The 13,387-nt window shown below is 36.8% G+C and overlaps 1 protein-coding gene across 20 annotated transcripts in view; it reads left to right on the top strand.

The window, feature by feature from the left end:
- Positions 1-13,387, top strand: part of BBX (BBX, HMG-box containing) — a 251,169-nt gene that overhangs the window by 208,332 nt on the left and 29,450 nt on the right. For all 20 annotated transcript variants that reach the window (XM_023527284.1, XM_023527272.1, XM_023527278.1 and 17 more), the window contains 3 exons: positions 6,237-7,245; positions 8,265-8,403; positions 11,530-11,678. In XM_023527284.1, coding sequence (XP_023383052.1) covers positions 6,237-7,245; positions 8,265-8,403; positions 11,530-11,678 — 1,297 coding nt within the window. The remainder of the gene's footprint in view (positions 1-6,236; positions 7,246-8,264; positions 8,404-11,529; positions 11,679-13,387) is intronic.

Here is a 13,387-nt window from a genome sequence, read left to right as displayed (position 1 = left end):
ACTGGTCATATTTTTAAGTCTTTTAAAGCAGGACACATTAAAGAAATAGATTGATACCATAACTTTTATAGAAAGAAATACATTTAAAAATGTCTTTGATTCAAAGAAATAAAAGCTTGATAGAACACAGATTTATTATATCTCTAAAGCAAGTCCCCAATTACATCTGAACCTAGGGTGTGGTCCTACCTGAACTGAAAATGACAGCCTCCCTGAACCCAGGAACATAGAAAATAATCCTACCATTGTATTTCACCCCTTCAATATTCCTGTTGCTTTTTTTCTTTGCAGTCATTTTGAAGATGATAGTTTTTTATACATTCATCCAGCATGTACCTGCTTAGGATCTTGATTTCAGCATAATGTTTTTTTTGTTTGTTTGTTTTTCTTTTGGGAGCGAGTTACATTTCTAATAGCGCATCACTTGATAAGTGATAAGCCAATCTTATTACACAAAACAGTGAGAAACCTTACTGTGGTTTCTCAGTGTGGTTTCAGTCGTCCCAGGCAAAATTAAAATATTGGTGATTAATTTTTACTGGTGCTCTTGAGAAACATAACAAGGACAGTGTGATTCCTGGTCTAGGCCACCTAGTCGCAGGGTCATAATTAGCATTGTTTTTTATAGACTCATAGAGTAACTCTTTGTATGAATCAGAATGCATTTTATACTCATCAGTTACCTCAGAACTAATGAACCATTCACTTCACCACATTTATTTTTTGAATGCCTTCATTTTGAAAGTAGGTACTAGGATATTCTTGGAAGAGATTACAAAGGTGAACAGGATACATTTTGTACCCCCCCCCGCCCCCCACCACCAAATTACAGTTATTAAAAATAGAGTAGTACCTGAGGGAATAGACAATAGATATCAAATATTTATGCCTACCATTTGATTTAGAACATTAACATTTAACTTCTATGAATACAGCCATGAGAATTCCACCCACAAGTTGTCCTGCAGATGAATTTGCATTCTCGCTTTTCTCAAAGAAGATTATTGTTCAATTTAAAGTAATAATACAAGAATAAATTGTTATTTACTAAGGCATGTTTTCTTTCAGGGCCTAACAACCAACTTTCTATTAAGGACAACCTGACTAATTAATAATATACATTAATTCTGTGCTTCTCACAATGCAGTTTTATTCACTTGAGTTCACACTGATTTATGTTTTTTTGTGTCCACTCTGCACTTACCTGTGTGCATGTCTTGGCATATTTATGTATTGTAGTGTGTATGCACTTTCCTAAGTCCTACTGAAGTACTGATACTTGCACCCAAAAGTAGATATAAGTAGATACGCTTGTACCCAAAAGTAGAACTGAGCTTATATGTTTAGAGTTGCTTCTTGAAAGATAACTGATTTAAGATCTTCTCAAATCTAATTTTGTTGTATATGGTTTTTTTCCAACTATAGAATCATTCAACTCTACAGTGAAAAATTAGAGCAAAGCAGTTAGCCTACTAGGGCTGTGATATCTATTAATGATACCAATATGAATATAACTACTGCTAATAATAGTCAACATTTATTCTGTATGGCATAAGGCCCCAGAGCAATAGTTGTCACAATATGTTATTCTTGCTTTGTACTATGCAGTAATTTAAATACTGTACATGTACAACTCAGTGAACCTCAGTATTTCTAAGGCAAATACTGTTAACCACCTTGTTTTATAGATTGAGAAACTGAGGCACAGAAAGATGTAGAGAATATGAGCTAACCAGTCTAAAGTTCAACATAATCTAGCTTTAGAATCCTGCATTTCGAGACTGGCTTTCAATATAGAATTGGCCCACATTTTAGAGTGATAAATCATTACATCCATAGCGGTTCCCAGGTTCTGTTTATATCACGTAGAAATGTAGACTACTAATTCCTAGAAACTTTCAAAAATTATTTCTAATAATATAATGTTCGAACTCATAGAAAAGAAGGTAAAAACTGGAAATTACTGAAGTCTCTCTGAAAAAAAGCCATTTCCAGTGCACCAGCCCAGAGCCTGTTTGCCCTGCGAGCTGGCTTAAATCCCAGGTGGCTGCAGACTCTTTCCTGGATTCTCGTGACCTGATTTTCAGCTGGGTTTAGCCATTGTGAGACACTGGTTAGGTATTAGGGAATGGGAGGAAAAGAGAAGGTGATAAAGAGAGGAATGAAGATGGGATAAGAGGGTAAAGCAAAGGCAGCATCGCTTTTATGTATCAGCTCCCTCCAGACAGGCCTGTGACTGTGGTTCCACCTTCCACTGCGGACCCAAGCCCTGGGCTTCAGTAACATTTCTTTGCCCATTTGTACCTACTGTGGCTTTCTGCCACAGTAGCTGATCCCCGGCTTGCCTTTCCACCTCCTGTTTGGGTGTCTCAGTTCTTCATGACCTGTGTAACCACCTTATGCCCAGCACTGAATTCCCTTAATTAGCTGTGCTTATTAAGTTATTTCTGTTTGCCCAGTTAGATGCTGACTGGTGCACAATCCATATTCATTTTCTGTTAGGTATGATTATAAAATAGGCTAAGAGAACGCTGCTGGCATACTGTATCCAGATTTCAGCAAGACTTGACGGATAATCTTATGATGTCCCTGTGAACAAATTGGGAGAAATTTAGACTGGGTTATAAATTCTTAGATTGCTGAAGTTTATTCATGTTCAAGTCAACCTGATGAAAGGGCTCTAGAGGTTTGTCAGAAAGCTCTGTCCTTGGCCATGTCCTACTCAATTATTACCAAAGATTTGGACGAACACATAAAAAGCAGCTTTATAAAACATGTCCAGGACTTGGTTCCATAGGATAGCGATTAGCCCATCTGCTTTACATGCAGAAGGTCTTGGGTTCGCTCCCCAGTGGAGCCACAGTCCATGGTCTAAGGCCATGCCACCCCGAACAAGCCCGATGTCTGATCTCGGAAGCTAAGCAGGGTCAAGCCTGGTTAGTACTTGGATGGGAGACCACCTAGGAAGACCAGGTGCTGTAGGCATAAATAATAATAAAATAACAATAAAAATAATAAAACATGTCCATAACACAAAGCTGAAAGGTAATTTAATTCAAATTTTGAAAGAATAACTTTATATGGAAAATCTTGGATTTAGGTACAAAAAATATATAGAACAGGAGAGGCCAAGCTTCCTAGCATATTATATGGGTAAAGAAATCTGGGATTTTAATTGACCACAAGCCCAATACAAGACAAAGTGTGAGCTGTTTTCAAAAGTGGGGTGGGAATTTATCCTTGGGCCCTATTAGAAGATTAGTGTTCCTATCAAGTGACAGAGAGTTCTGCTTCTCATCTAGAGTGTTACAGGAAGACTAGAAACTTAATTGAAGAAAGATACTGCTGAATCGAAGCATCAGTGTTCCCCAACCCTTGTAAAGCTTTGTCATTTACAAGTTGTATTCACACACATGTGTTCATCCTTGCATCACAACAGCCTGGTGGAGGATGTACTAATTACCCCTTTTCTGAGCCCTTTATTTCTTTATATGGGTTCAAGTCTAAGCTACATAGGTCATTGTGTCACCTTCGGCAAGCAAGCTATGGTGCTTGGTCAGGAACCCAGCTTATTTCAGTACAGCCCATTCTCACCTCAGGACATCATACTGCACCTAGAAAAGAGGGACCCAACTTTCAAAAGGTTGGGAAGCCTTTACATGTGATAAGCAATTAAGGGAACCTGGGACATTATGACAGGAGAAGAGACTTGTGAGTACATAAAGTCTGTCTTCCAAGATTTCGAAGTCTGTCACATGCGAGAAGGAGAGAAGGAGTGGATTAATTTATGTGGCTTCAGGAAACAACTAAGACTGAAAGGGTGATAGAGTTTTGCTCACTATTTAAAAAATTTCAAACAGAACTTCCCTCTACTACGGTCACTGCTTTTGTGCAAAAAGCTGGATAACTCTCAGAAACAAAATAGTATAATGAATTCCTACATTGGGGAAAATGTTAAATTAGATAACTTCTTGAGTGACACCCAAGTCTGAGAATCTGATTTATTTTGGGGGTGTTTTGGTTAGTGAGCTATGTGATTTGTAGATTTTGATTAGGAGTTATTTGTTATTTTTACAGTTTCACTTCCAGGAACATAATTGTTTTCCTTATAATTTAAGATTAGCATACTCTATTTGTGTAAAAACTTTTAAGAGCCTGAAACAAGGAAATAAAGCATGACTAGTGCTCAGTGTAATTAACTTCTCAAGAAATATTATGCTATTTCCCAGAATGTGTCCGCAGTGTGAATGTCTGCATTTGTTCCATTTCATTCCTAGCTGTAGAATCCTATCAGGGGTGATGAGATGATTTTGAAATATACTGAAGCGGAGAATAGAGTTTGCAAAGTATTATTAGGTTTGCTAAGATGAACTTGTACAAATGCAAACCGTTGGCATATCACTATAAAAACCAGCGCCTGTATGGTAAAAGGTCCCTGAAATGACTTATTAAAGGTCACCAGAGTGATAGTGATTGAAAAACCATAAATTTTATCTTGAGAATGGCTTTCTGCCTTCTTTCCAGAACTAGTACACTCTCTTTCCCCACATTGGGATAGTTATATTCACGAAAGGTTAGGATAATTGAGAAAGGAAAATCAAAATAATCTCAAAATTGGTAGAAAAACAGCAAATCTCTTATGAGAGTAAAACATGCATTGAAGACGAAATATATTAGTGTTTCTAAATTAATTTAGATTAATTTAAATTAAATTAATTTAAATTAGCATTTTGCTTTGATCTTATTTTCTGGTTAGAGTTAATAAAGGGAAGTTCTCAGTCTTCATAACTACTTGCTGAAGTCTAAATTTTAACTTACATGATTTTGTGAAGAAGCTTAATTGTAAACCATAATATTTCAGATCTTCCCTGTGAATAATCTGAAGGGCTGGATCCTCCTGTCATGTTGTTTTAAAAAAAATAAATAAACTTGCGCTGTTAGTCCCCACCCCCACCTCTCAGATTTCTTCATAGACTTTAATTCTCACGGAAGAATTTGAGAGACATTGAAAGTACTGAGCGGGAAAAAAACAAGGCAAAAGAGAATTTACTATTTAATTCAATGTATTAACCATCTAAAAAATTGATTTTGAAAAATGGACTTTACAAATGTTAACAATCTCTGGTAATTTGGCATTTGATAAAATGGCGATTTTTCTTTTTAAAATGGATCAGCTTTCTACTCATATGCTTGATTTGTGTGCTTAGCAAGGCCCAAGACCCTTTTTACTTTAAGTTGCTTAATGCAAAGTAGATAACATTAGTAGCCATTAAGAATTCTTGTGCTGCCCTGCATTGTAAGTTTCTCCTTTAATGTCTGATATGTAAAATTTTGGGAGTTTAAAAACTTAACCAAATTGCTGCCAAGGGTTTTTTAGTATTCACAATTTTTCAGATTTTAGCAAAATGATACAGTATATGTATCTTACACTATATAGTTAATTCCTCCAGTGTATATTCAAATGAATGGAGTTTCTGATAGCAAAAGCATATGACTTAGTCACATAAAGTAAGATAAATTAAAACATTAAGTGGTTTCACAGTTCTGGTCAGAATTTGCAGCCCGGTAAATGTGGACGAAATTAAGTTTGCTACCAAGGGAGTTTAAAAAAAAAAAAAACACCACTTTGTTTTCAGAGCTTCTGTGATGTTTGAGTTACCAGAATTTGTGGACCCATAACGTTTTGTTTGTTAACCAAAGCCTTCTGTAGTTGTTTAGTGAATCAAGTGGGTAGGTAGAAATTGTTACTGTTTTTTCACCAAGAAAAAGGTGAAATGGACAAACATCTGAACATAGTTTGGGGATGACTTAACAAGTACATCATCTCTCTCAGACTTCACAGAATCCTCTGAGACAACCATTCTTATCATCATTTTTATTTCACAAAGGCAACAGAGGAGTAAAATGACTCATTCTAATAAAGTTAGGAAGCGACAAAACTAAAACTCAGTCTCAGGTCTTTCAACTCTGGATCCCATCTTCCTTTTATCAAATCTTGTTTTCATAGGAAAAGCTTCTGATGAAGCTGAGAATTCAGGTATATTCTTGTCTAGAGTTTAACAAATATATCATAATGCTTAAAGCCTTTTATTAATTTGAATTATTTAAGTTAGTTAGAAGTGGACTGATTATTATAAAATTTGAAGTTTGTTTTGACTTTTTAGAAGTTATGTTAATTTTGAGTGTGGAATAATACGGATTTTTTTTGTTCTCCCATTGTCGTTTTAACTGTTTAGATGTGTCTGGCATCAGAGGGGATGAAAATGGAAGAATCCAAGCTAATAAAAGCAAAAGAATCAGATGGTGGAAGAATTAAAGAATTGGAGAAGGCAAAAGAAGAAAGAGAAATGAAAATGGAGAAAACAGATGAAGCCAAGTTACAGAAGGAAGCAGAATTTGAAAAATCAGCTAAGGAAAATGCAAGAGATTCTAAGGAATTAAGAAATTTTGAGGAGATGCAAATGGATGATATAATGGCTATAAAAATGGAAGATCCCAAAGAAACTACCAAGGAAGATTTAGATGAAGATCAAAAATACAGTCACTTCCCTGATTTTTCTTACTCTGCCAGTAGCAAGATAATAATAAGCGATGTTCCCAGTAGAAAGGATCACATGTGCCATCCTCATGGAATTATGATCATTGAAGATCCTGCAGCATTAAACAAACCAGAAAAGCTAAAAAAGAAAAAGAAGAAAAGCAAAGTGGATCGACATGGGAATGATAAATCCACACCCAAGAAGACTTGCAAAAAGAGGCAGTCCTCAGAGTCTGACATTGAGAGTGTCATATACACCATTGAAGCTGTTGCAAAGGGAGACTGGGGCATCGAGAAACTTGGAGAAACCCCTCGCAAGAAGGTCCGCACATCCTCAAGTGGCAAGGGAAGCATTTTGGATGCCAAGCCACCAAAGAAAAAAGTGAAATCAAAAGAGAAGAAAATGTCAAAGGAGAAATCCTCAGATACCACCAAAGAGTCAAGACCTCCAGATTTCATTAGTATTTCTGCCAGCAAGAACATTTCTGGTGAGGTGCCAGAGGGTATAAAAGCAGAACCATTGACCCCCACGGAGGATGCATCACCACCCAGCCTATCAGGACCAACCAAGACGGAAGACAGTGACTCTCAAAGAAAAACTGAGACTTGTGGCTCCCGAAAATCCGAGAGGTCTTGCAAAGGTGCTCTTTATAAAACCCTGGTGTCTGAGGGCATGCTCACCTCTCTGCGAGCCAATGTTGACAGAGGTACGTGACTTCTGCAAATCTGAAAGGAGTATGGAACCCTAGCAGAATTTCTCCTTTAGAACTATTAAAAAGAACCACCATAAAGAACAATATGGTAACAAAATAATATTTTACATTTGTACAGTTCTTTATGGTTCATAGATCACATACATTTGTCATTTTTACCAACATGTTTTCTAACACCATTGAGGAGAGTTGGTATTCATTTTGTAGGTAGTCTTTAGGATATTAATGTTTGATTCAGACCTTTTTCTTTTCCTTTTTTTTTTTTTTTTAACTGGTATGAGATGGCTTTTTGTTTTGAAGGATCCATATTGCATGTTTGGAGCTCTTACTATGTTTTTTAAAATTGATGGAAAAAATTTCCTGAATCAAGAGATATGTTTGGCAGAATCTTGACCTGTAGGCTCTAGAAGTAAATAAATTAGCTAACACTCTCCATTAGGTAATCAAAACTATAATTGAATAAGGCTTTTTAAAACATAATGGTATTCAGAAGCCAGTTAATGTGTATACCTTTATTCCATAGAATGTTTCATATAAGTTCATCTACTTTAAAATACAGCATCTGGCTGGGGCATTACCTTTTGCCAAGCTAAATTACGACTAAAGATGTGCGAATAATAGGTCTAATAAGCCCTGAGTGAAGATCCTTGGAAGTACAGAGTTCTCCAGGGATGGCATTCCAGTAAATCTTGGGGAATTAGAATTAATAGTGCAAAGGGCTCTCACACCTTAGGCTGATTCACGAATGGAAAAACTAGTAGCCTGTCTCTGGAGTCACACAGTACCTGTTCAGTTATGACTAGACAGCTTGTACCAGAGGCTGTAAGTCACTTTTTTGCATGTTCTGTCATTAAGAGTGGTCCATCATGAATCACTCTGAGAACTCTGAAATAGTTACAAATAACATCATGCCAGGAAGACCTAAGGGGTCAAGAGTTTACTTGCAAAGCCACTAAAATGATTTCTTCCTAACCCACTGTACTGAGCACATCCTTTCTCTTGAATTTTATTAGGGAAGCGAAGCTCAGGAAAAGGAAACTCTTCCGATCATGAAGGGTGTTGGAATGAAGAAAGCTGGACATTTAACCAGAGTGGGACCAGTGGTGGCAAGAAGTTCAGGAAGGCAAAGCCAAAGGAAGACTGCCTCTTTGGGTAAGTGCCCATGGGCGCAGTCAGCTGCACTGCACAGACCCCAAGTGCAGTAGGGTCTCCACGGCAAACCGAAACCTCTTAACTGCTTATTCCTTGAGTATTCATTCATCACTTAATATAATCTTAGTAAACACACGAGGAAATATGATTCAGATGTATCACAGGATTCCTAGTTGTCAGAGTGACAGCGTCTTTCACATTTTAAATTATCAGACTTAGGCCTAAGTTAGAATCGAGGTCCACCCTGTATTAGTGGTGTGACGTTATAAATCCTTTAATAGTGTCAGGATAGATTTTCCAATCTGAGATTTACGGTGGATATTATATAAGTATGTTCACATTTTGCCCATTTACCTACTATACGTACTTCATTAGTGTTTCTAAAGCCGTGTACATATGTTTGTAAAGTAATGACAGCTGAAATGTAAGGTAAATAAAATAATATTTCTCTGTCTAACCTTGTTTTGTTTAAACCATGTTTTGTTGCTCTAAGATAAAAATACCAGATTGAAGATTCTCTTGGTACAGAGAGTATTCAGTAATTAATTATATATTGAAACGTAGTAACAAATAATAGCATACATCAAGGTAAAATTATTAAGAATTATTTCATTTTTATGGTATACTGAAGACTCTTAACACCAATCTCGATATAAAGCATTTTGCAGGTTAAGTTAGGAGACCCAGTACTTTATATTGGTGAGGAAAGCATCTGAATATTCACTTGTACCGTTTTGAAAATCCTTTGAGATTTCTCTTAGCCTAATTTGAAAAGAATACATTGAACAGAAATAAATACGTTTTTATATTTTCCATATTTTTTCATAAGTGTGTTTAAAAGTATGCAAATTTTATGCATTGGGAATGTCGTATTTCGTTTATTCATAAATATTTGCATTTCTGTTTATGGGATAATATATTTTTTCCTTGGATGTTACAGTGCTTCAGAGTGTTTAATTCTAAGGCTCTAGGTCATCACAGAGTGGGAGGATAGAAATTATTTCTCATGATAATGATCCCTCAAGATTATTTATATCTAGTTGATATACTTATATTTTATATATTTCCTTTCTAATGCTTTTTAAAGTCCATGGTAGTTGAGATTAGTTTTGCCTACATTATGCTTCAACAATGGCATGAAAATCCTCACATTTGTCATTGTCAAGTGATACTTTCAAATGCAGAATTTCCTCAAAAAGTGACCGTTGAGCGTCAGGACCAATGCTCTCTATCTTCTGGAGCTACCAGTGCTCTGTGTCTACATGACAAGAGAGGAGCAGCTCTCATTTCAGACACTGTGAAGTCTGGGAGAGGGAAATAAAGCAGGCACGAAGGTTCCCCAACAGAAAGTTCTCCAGTGCTTCTACGAGAAACTGCTGAAACAGAGAGAGATGTTTTCACTGGTCATCTTTGAGGAACAAGAAAAGTGAAACAATTTTTTGAAAATCTGTCTCTGAAAAGAGATCGCTGTGTGGGTTGTGTGTGTGTGTGTGTGTGTGTGTGTGTGTGAGAGAGAGAGAGAGAGAGAGAGAGAGAGAGAGAGAGAGAGGAGAGAGAAATCATTTCTAAGGAAGCCACATGTATATAACTGAGAGTGTGGTTTTCTATAGGCTTAAATCAACAGTCCACTTCTGATCTTTCTTTGTTTCTCCCTTTTAAATAATGGCCTGTCAGAATCAGACTATCTGGGTTTGCCTTGTTTAGAACATGCAAACATAGTGCATGAGCAGTGAGAAAATGCCAGTTCCTGACTCTGAGATTTCTAAATGAGCATTTTAAACCTTTTTACTGCAGAAAATGTACTACCTGTTAACTGTAGCCAAGAAAAATTCACTCGGTATTGGCAGTTCTAATTTTATAAACTTAGCCAAGAAAGACATAGGCGATTATTTTAGTTGAGAAAAGAAGAGTCCCAAGGGACCTTAGGGGTTATGTCTTGCATTTTCGTATTTTTCTTTTGGTTATTCAGAGTCTCTGAAAAATTCACAACTTATAGATAGCTTTCTGATAATCTCACTAGTATCAAATAGTAAATGATTTTCCATTAGTACAAACGTTTTTGTAACTACTCACGAAAAGACTGTTTTACCAAGGAAAGAACATCACCCCCACCTACCACCCTTTACATCTTTGATAGCGCTTAGTGATGGCCTTTTGCTGTTGCCCATTCTGATGTTTATCTAATTGTCTTTATCTGTGCTCCCCCTCTCTCATACATTCCTCCAAAACTGAGGACAGCAGCCTAGCACATCAGCTTTGTAAGTTGCTACTCAAAGTTGCTGTCTTCCCAGTATGCCTTCCATTTTCCATCTCCCAAGCACAGTGATCCTCCTGCAGCTTCTCCCGTCTGTTTAGGTTGCATCTGAGTTAATAAGTCTCACTATAAATGAAAGCCAACAGCCAGCCTAGGATCCAGCAGGCATGCTGCCATTGCTGTGTAGGGGCCTGAGAGACCGTCAAAAGCAGCCCAAGGATTTCTCAACTTTGCTGGTGGCATTTCTGAAGTCATTTGTAGTTTGCGTTAAAGCAGTGTTGCCTCTGTGCCAGTGAAAACTGGCTTTACTTTTTTCACTGTTTTTTCCTCATCCTAGTCAACACTCCAGAATGTTTTTCTAATATTGAAAATATTTGTTTGAATTTTCTTTGTGTATGTTTTAAAGTACTAGTCAATAAATATTTTTTTAAAAACGAATCTTACAAAATTACCAATATACCATATTACCAATAAGCTTGCCAATGTAGGTACATATATATGAGTCTTTAGAATGAGATGCTTGTGTGGATGGAATATCATTTTATATTGAACCTAATGAAAAATTCTCAGGCCAGTGGAGAGAGTGGCAAATTCTACACTTCAAAAATATTCGGATATTTTAAATGTTTCTGCTTTTCTAAGGTAGTAAGGTAATAATATATCATGCGGGTTTAACTAAGAAAACTATGTTGGTAAATCTTCTCAAGCATTTCTGAAAAGATGTTTTTTATCCTCGCATAGAATTTATTAGTAGTGCCCTAATCTCAGGGACCTTGTCTTCAAAAGAAATATCTTAAAATATATCTTCTATCATTTTCTGTGTAAATATTTATATTGTGTGATGATTGATTACACTTCTTCTCTTTTATTAGCATATCAAAGTTGGATGAAGAATTTGAAAAAAAATTCAACAGCCTTCCTCAGTATAGTCCTGTTACATTTGACCGTAAATGTGTACCTATCCCAAGAAAAAAGAAGAAGACAGGAAACATGCCCTCAGAACCGACTAAAACCAGCAAAGGTTAGATGTGTGCTCTCTGATTTCTGGTATTGTGGTCATATTCTCCACTGAACCCTCTTCTTAGCTTCTGCAGCTCCCTTTAGCTGCGTAATTGGATTTCGACTGAGGCATAGCAAGTTGGAATTTCAGGTTGCTCTCCAAGATTATCTTGGTTCCTGTCTCACTTCTCTCTCCTTTCTTTCCTTCCTAATTCTCTTCAGCCTCTGTCCTTTGACATGTAACCTTATACATTTGCCCTTAAAGATGTAGCTTTATTGAAAGTGTGACATGTGGTCTTTGACCTTCTGCTCTCCAGAATTTTAATTTGGAAATGTTGAGCTTTTCTTGAACAAAAACTGTTGTCTGCGTCTAATTCTTCACTTCCCTGTGTCTGCAACAGGTTGGACTCTGGGAATATGAAATCATTCTATTTTCCTAATAAGCACACTTCATTCTTTATTGGCAGTATGAACCAAATGAAAATAAAATTCCCTGTAGTACACTGGCAATATCTTTATTGGTTTTCTTAAATGTAGAAAAATGCTGTCTTCAGCATATTTGTTTTCAAGAATATTGGATTCTCCCCTTTGTATATCAGGGAACTTTAAAATTCGTCAGGGGCGATACTGTAGTTCAAAGGGGAGGGATTAAAGAATGTGGGGTGTTTTCAGTGGTCTCCAACACCTGGGACCACTGTGATATTTGTAATGTGCAGGAGCTGGGGTTCTAAACATCCTGACCTGCTAAAGACACTGAAGCACAACAAAAGATTGTACTACTCAAAATGACAATGTTGTTCTCATTTGAGAAACTTGTCTCCTAATTTTACTTTAGGTCTAAAGTTTGGTGGGAAAATGTACCTGTAGTCTCTCACACAGATGTGAAAGATTGCATTCGGTTTTCTCTCTTGTAAAGACTTTGAGTGGAAAGATGAAGAGCTTGTGTTGCCAAGCTTTTGTTGCTTTCAGGATCAAATTCTGAGCAAGATTTGATGGAAGAGTTTTTATAATTACTCTGCAGAAACGGCTGCCTGTTGCCTACTTTATGTCAAATCAGATTAATTCCCTTTTGTGTATTTTGGACGGATGGCTGGATGGACAGATGGACTGACGGATAGACGGACGACTGGATGGATGGATGATGCCTGACTACAATATGATATATATCAATACATCAGCCTTGCTAAATTCTGGCAGCCATGGATAAATGATCAGAGATAATGAGGAGGTACAATTTCATGGATTTTGAGGGAATTTTATAAGGCATATGTCTAGGGAAAATTATGGTTTCTTCTCTGAAGAAACCTAAGGCTTTCTCCCTCGAGACCTAAGAATCTCTTTGTGTGCTGGAATTGATAACAACTGAGAAGGATCGCTTTGAGAGCTGTATCTCAAGATGGCTCTGAAAGGCTGAAGAAAGTTCCCTCTCCGTGATTAAAGGCAAAGGGCAATGTAAAAGTGATTTTAGCTTAGTTTTCCTTTGTGGTTAATAAAAAGAAGTCTGATGAATAAAGAACTAAAACAAATGTTGCGTCACCAAGTTTGCTCATCTGGGAAGATAAATAGTGTTGTGTCACGATCTTTCAAGATAAATGGGAAAGAAATCCAGTAGCTTTGTTGACAGGTAGGTAGCTGTAACACTATAATGGATTGATTACCAAATGAAATGATAGTCTTTGTGCCCTAGGGATATTTAAAAATAGGCAAAGTAGTTCATGAGTTCAAAGATGC

The sequence above is a fragment of the Pteropus vampyrus genome, unplaced genomic scaffold (assembly GCF_000151845.1).
Source record: "Pteropus vampyrus isolate Shadow unplaced genomic scaffold, Pvam_2.0 Scaffold1, whole genome shotgun sequence".
NCBI lineage: Eukaryota > Metazoa > Chordata > Mammalia > Chiroptera > Pteropodidae > Pteropus > Pteropus vampyrus.
Note: the sequence above shows the minus strand (reverse complement) of the source record. Positions and strands in the feature narration are given on the sequence as shown.